General features: G+C 39.6%; 1 protein-coding gene across 1 annotated transcript in view; it reads left to right on the forward strand.

Moving 5' to 3' along the window:
- Positions 1 to 5800, forward strand: part of grik1a (glutamate receptor, ionotropic, kainate 1a) — a gene marked incomplete in the record, with an annotated part of 25190 nt that overhangs the window by 17629 nt on the left and 1761 nt on the right. The window contains 2 exon segments of the mRNA XM_035665919.1: positions 1582 to 1799; positions 2969 to 3194. Of these exon segments, the coding sequence (XP_035521812.1) occupies positions 1582 to 1799; positions 2969 to 3194 (444 nt within the window).

The raw sequence follows: 5800 nt of genomic DNA on the forward strand, positions 1-5800 counted from the left end.
ATTCACTTCCCTTTTTTGACAACACCAGTCTACAACAGAATGGCTGTGATTTCTCTGACAGCAAGCTACATTTGTAAAATGTATCAGTTCTTCAGAAATGAAGCTCTCTGGCAAAAGTTCAGTCAGGAGGACAATTCTTTTGCATATAGGGCTGTAGTTAATTTCTCTTTTCATCCTGCATTCACTCCTCTCATGCATGCCTGCACATCATTTCCTTGCTGAAATTATCTTGGGCTGTCATTCATGAAACAGTATCAGCTGTTTTCATCAGCTGGTGACATCTATCCAATAGTACATTGACACACCTGCATCATTAGCCTATCATCTTGCTGCTGTCTTTTTAAATATTCATGCTATTGATAAGCTCGCCCCTCCACCTCCCCATCACTGTCCAGTCTTTGCAGATTGATCAGCTCATGATCATTATTTCATCAGCTGATGAAACCACATCCAGTGTCTGGACTCCATGGGGGGATTTATCTTGCTGATGCTCAGGGCAGACGCCTCTCAATCACAAAAATATTCCTATAGAGTTTAAACACCAAATACTTTATTTCAAGACTTAATTATCACATTATTGTATGTTATAATTTACAGTTGTCTTCACTTCATTCACTTGTCTCTTCTAATAGTAATGCAACAGTATTGATAGATAAAGCAAGTAAAGTTTTCATTAAGAATGTGGAGGCCTTTATATTTTTGGTTTATTTTGATTTCTGACCTGCAAAACAGATTACTGATAAACATCTTGTGTCCCACTGAACTGTGGCAGGATTCCCATTTTACAGCCCATCATCTTATCATAAACATGCTCAGTCGTTTATTGTGAATGTACTATAAGCTAGGTTTCTCAGTGTCATATTCTGCACCTGTGGCATGTACTTAAGTGTGGTGTGTGTAACCTAGCTGTTTGGTGGCCTTAAGCTTTGTGTGGGATACCGTGCCTGAGAATAAGTGCAACCTTAGAAACGTGGCTGTTAAAGCAACCCTCCAGGATTTTATTTTACCCTAAAAGTGTCTTGAAGCATTTGTCCACTCCAACCGAAAAAGGTTTAAAGATGTTTAAAGAACATGTTTCCAAACCTGGTACATTAAATTTGGTAATTGCATTCTTCAGTTACATTCATCCTTTTCATTGCTTCTTTTCTCTGTACAGAGAAGAAAAGATTAAGAATCGTGGTAATTCTGCTTTTTCATTTAAAAAAATGATTTATTATAATTTTTTTACATGGTGTGTTCGCTTATTTTCTTTATATTCAACTTTCCTTTTGTCTGGCACATTTGGTTCTTCTAATTTGTGCTTTTTGTTTTAGACCAAACAAGTAATGCTGAGGGAGAAAATAAATATAGTTTATGAAAAGGTGCCCAATTTATCATTTGGGGCTGAAGTGAAAATCCAATAGGAACAAATAACCCCATTTGGATTGGGGGGACTTTTTTTTTTTTCCCCTTGTTTTAGAAGAGTATCTACACATACACACACAACCTCTTACCAATACAGTTGTAGCACACTGGTTGTAACATACTGATGAGCATTTTAAGCATGTTTTGACCTTCTGTCTCCCATCACTATGCTTCCAGGCTCAGAGCTGATGCCTAAGGCTCTGTCCACTCGTATAGTTGGCGGTATCTGGTGGTTCTTTACCTTAATCATCATCTCTTCCTACACGGCCAACTTGGCTGCCTTCCTCACTGTGGAACGAATGGATGCGCCCATTGACTCAGCAGATGACCTGGCAAAGCAGACCAGGATTGAATACGGGGCAGTGAGGGATGGATCCACCATGACCTTCTTCAAGGTAGAGCTGGTGTAGGCTCCATATGAGCTTTTAACTTTATCAAAGTCACAGCATAAAAAGTAATAATTGAAATTACTATGCAGTGCCTTTTTTCAAAAGTTCACGTCAGTTGTAGAGCCTGTCAAATTATGTTGCATACTTAGGTGAATTTAATTTAATTTAGGTATTGCAGCCAAGGTCAAATGAAAGCCCTCATCCCATATAATTTCCCATATTAAGTACATAAATCCTTCATTTGAATATTTCCTTCTTTGATAAAATGTTTTTCTTTTAGTAAAACCAACAACATGCACAGCTCTCTGTTTTGAGTCACCTTAGGCAAAAGAATGAATAATTAAAAAATGCTTTCTTGGTTTTTAACTGTGCCTGTACTTTACATGAGATGTGAATCCTCACAAGTATTCTGACATCTCTGTATACTTTTAGATATGAGTATGAGTCAGTGGTATAGTACCTTCACCTCCACAAAATCAGGGTCATGAGGGTTCCCTCAGCTGCTTCCCCTATCATCCTGTATTTTTGCCAAACATCACATGAATAAGAAAAAATCTAAAGAAGGACTTACTGCATTTACTTTGATGAAAGGCAACGTAGATTCATTGAGAGGTGAGTATGGGAAGTGGAGAAGATGCATATTAAGACTACTTGTATTTGTGATTCAGGGTTTCTGTGTTCAAGTTAAACATGTTAACTTTTTAGTTTGCATTATATAACATATCGCTGTACCGATGTCCTCAGGCAGGGCTGTCACTTCCTTCCCCCACCGCCACCCACTCTCCTTGCGTCCCAGTGGCTCAGCAGGGGTGATCCATGCAGGGCTTTATCCTTCCAGATTGCAGCCAGTGATTACGGCTGCCTGGATAGGAAGAAGCAGGCTGTGTTGATGGCTCGAACAAATTGAATCAGCTGGATGAGATTAAGAACACAGCTGTCCCATTTTCTCTGACTGCGCAAGGAGAAACACACACATACACATATACACTGAGGCACACACTCAAAGATAGAGTCTCTTGCATCCTGCTGTTAAACTAAAAGTGTTTATGATAGTGTTTAAAATATAGTTAAGTACATGTATGGTGGGTACATGTGCAGCTACAAACACCCTTAGCCTACAAGTACAAATGTATAAAAGTTCTTACTGACTTTTGTCTGTTTGACTCCTTTGGTAGAAATCAAAGATCTCCACCTATGAGAAGATGTGGGCATTTATGAGCAGCAGGAAGAACACTGCGTTGGTTAAGAACAACAGGGAAGGCATCACCCGGGTCCTGACGACAGACTATGCTATGCTGATGGAGTCCACCAGCATTGAGTACATCAGCCAGAGAAACTGCAACCTGACACAGATCGGAGGTCTCATAGACTCGAAGGGTTACGGAGTGGGAACACCTATTGGTAAGAAGAATGAGACACAATACACTGTAGGTTTACTCCTCACCGCCACCATTGTTGATTAGTGGAGAGCAAAAAGCCCCAAAGAACAAAGTTACTGAAGAAAACACACACACACACACTCACTTTTCAATGTCTTGTTACTGTAATGGAGCAATCAGAAAAAAAAATAAAACAAACCCATATGTTGTAATAAGACCAAAACTTCTTATTGCAAATAGCTATTGTACTTTGAGAGAAAAGTTTGGAGTTGTCCTTGTTAACGTCAACACAGCAAGACTTGTTATGATTGTGCAAAGTTTTTGACATTCATTTCTTGTTTTCTGAGGTAGACTGCAAAGGCTGAGCACATCCATGCTTAGAAGCTGCCGAGTACAGGGGCATACATTTAAATGTGTGGGCATGACAATGGGAATAATGAGGGTGGGGCCACCCCCATCCAGTTAATTTCTTTAATTACCATGAGATGTGCACTGGCTTTCAGTATCAATAACATATACACAGTATATATTAACACATAGCAAATATTACCTCTTTTATCAGCTCTAGATAAGATATGGAATCAAAGAAGGATATGCAGTAATTCCAAAAAGTGTAATAAGTGCAATTATGAATAAAATTATATACAAGGCAAATAGTAGTAAGTAAGTAATGTTAAACAAAAGCAAACAAATAAGCAGTGCCTCTCAACCACTGCATGGTATGAGGGTGGCATGCCAGGAGCAGAGCCAATGAACCACCAGAGACTAAAGTTCCACTTAAGCCAGCAAGCCAACCTTCCAGATGAGCTGTTTGATTCTGGGATTGTTAGCTGCTCTCCCCCTGCTGCCCTTGAACATATAATGATGGAATGGAAGAATATCTGCAGCATAGTTCTGCAGATGGCAAAATGACCACCAGTTAAGTTGTCACTGACCCCTCTTGTTGTTGACAGTGGTGATGCTAATCCAGTTCAGTTTGATGTTTAGCTGCAGGTGGTTCCGTCCACATCTTTTGTTTGTACTCTTTTTCCTGTTTGTACAAGCTAGGCAAAGACAGAGATGTAAAGAGAAGGGAGACAGGTCAACACCTCTGATACACCTGTTACGTACTGTGTCTGAACACTTGGATGATTTTTAATTTATGACACAGAGAAGTGCGTAAGCATCTGCCTACGTGTCCATGAGCATTAAAAACACGCAAAGCAGTAAAATGATGACATCCTCCACCCCAATATTTAGCTGTAGAGGAACTGCAGATGGTCCAGTGATGGTATCTGCAGTGTGTTTGACCTGATCTCGGGTCTGCCTGTATCCTGTCATGGTTCTCATCCTCCATCCTTATGTTGTTCTGTAGTTTCCTCTCCTTCCTGTAGCAGTCCTTCCCCTGAGCAGTCTTCTCCCTCAGGTGTTTCTGGATCTGCTTCAAGATTAAGAGACCTTTGAGACACAGCGCTACACTTGCCGCTGGGTTCAGCACACAAGTAGGGTTCAATGTTAACAGGTGTTTTTTTCACTTGCTTGGTTGGGCAAGTGGTTTAGAAATCTACGCAGCCTTTACACAGCACTTTACTTGCCCCGGGCAAGCAGGGAATCCTTATTTTTGAGCCCTTGAGTCATGGAGGACTGATCAAAATAGGTGAAGTTTTCAAAACTAGTAGGGCTACATCATTTTTCCATGTACCACGTACTTTTGTCCGATATACTTCAAGTGTTTTCAAGATAGGGCTTTCCTCCCGATGTCTCTATACAAGCATAAACTTATGTTGTACAATTCAGTAAATTCAAATACACACAATATTAGCTTTTTCTCCAGCCATTCCTGGCTTGCTGCCTTGTTTCTATTGGCCAAGTGGGCATTCGTCACAGCACGCATCGCCCATGGTTCCACATAGGTTCAACTGAGGTGAACTTGGGCATGAGTGCAGTGATACCATTGTCGCATTTTGTCTGAAATGGCCTTTAATCAAATAAGACTTAGCTTTGTAATACTAACCTAAGTTAGGCTACGGCGGAGAGCTTCTGCAATTGCAACGTCAGTTCATATTCCAAATATAAGTACTTACTCTTCAAGGCAAACCAGTTCATTTTAATTGTATGTCCCAAAATCACAAATAACAAATTTGCCTTTACAATCTCTCCAGGATATGAAACACTCTATCCTTCCACCCTCAATTCAGATAAGGAAGATTATGTTTATTTTAATTAGAAAAAGGGAACACACCTCAGGAAGAGCGGCAAAGGAGGGATTACTCTTGCAGTATACTGATAGACATGCAGTAGATGTTGTATGCATATATATAAGCTTCAAATACATAGTATACAGGCAAAATGTAAAATGTAATGTAAATGTAATGTCAGTATATATATATATAATGATAGAAATGTAACCATTTATAATACTAGTTAAAGAAGAGTCAAAATATATGTGCATATAAAGGCCTAGCACATCCGTGTTTCTCAAAAAGCATTTTATAGAACAATAAACATTACAAATGCAAATTGGAGTTTAATATCTTCAAGATACACACATCAGACATAACATTACGACCACTGACTGGAGAAATGAATAACACTGATTATCTGGTTATCATGGCACCTGTCAGTGGGTGGGATGTATTAGGCAGCAAG

Source organism: Morone saxatilis, unplaced genomic scaffold (assembly GCF_004916995.1).
Source record: "Morone saxatilis isolate NCDOM2014 unplaced genomic scaffold, NCSU_SB_2.0 Contig20, whole genome shotgun sequence".
NCBI classification, from domain to species: domain Eukaryota; kingdom Metazoa; phylum Chordata; class Actinopteri; family Moronidae; genus Morone; species Morone saxatilis.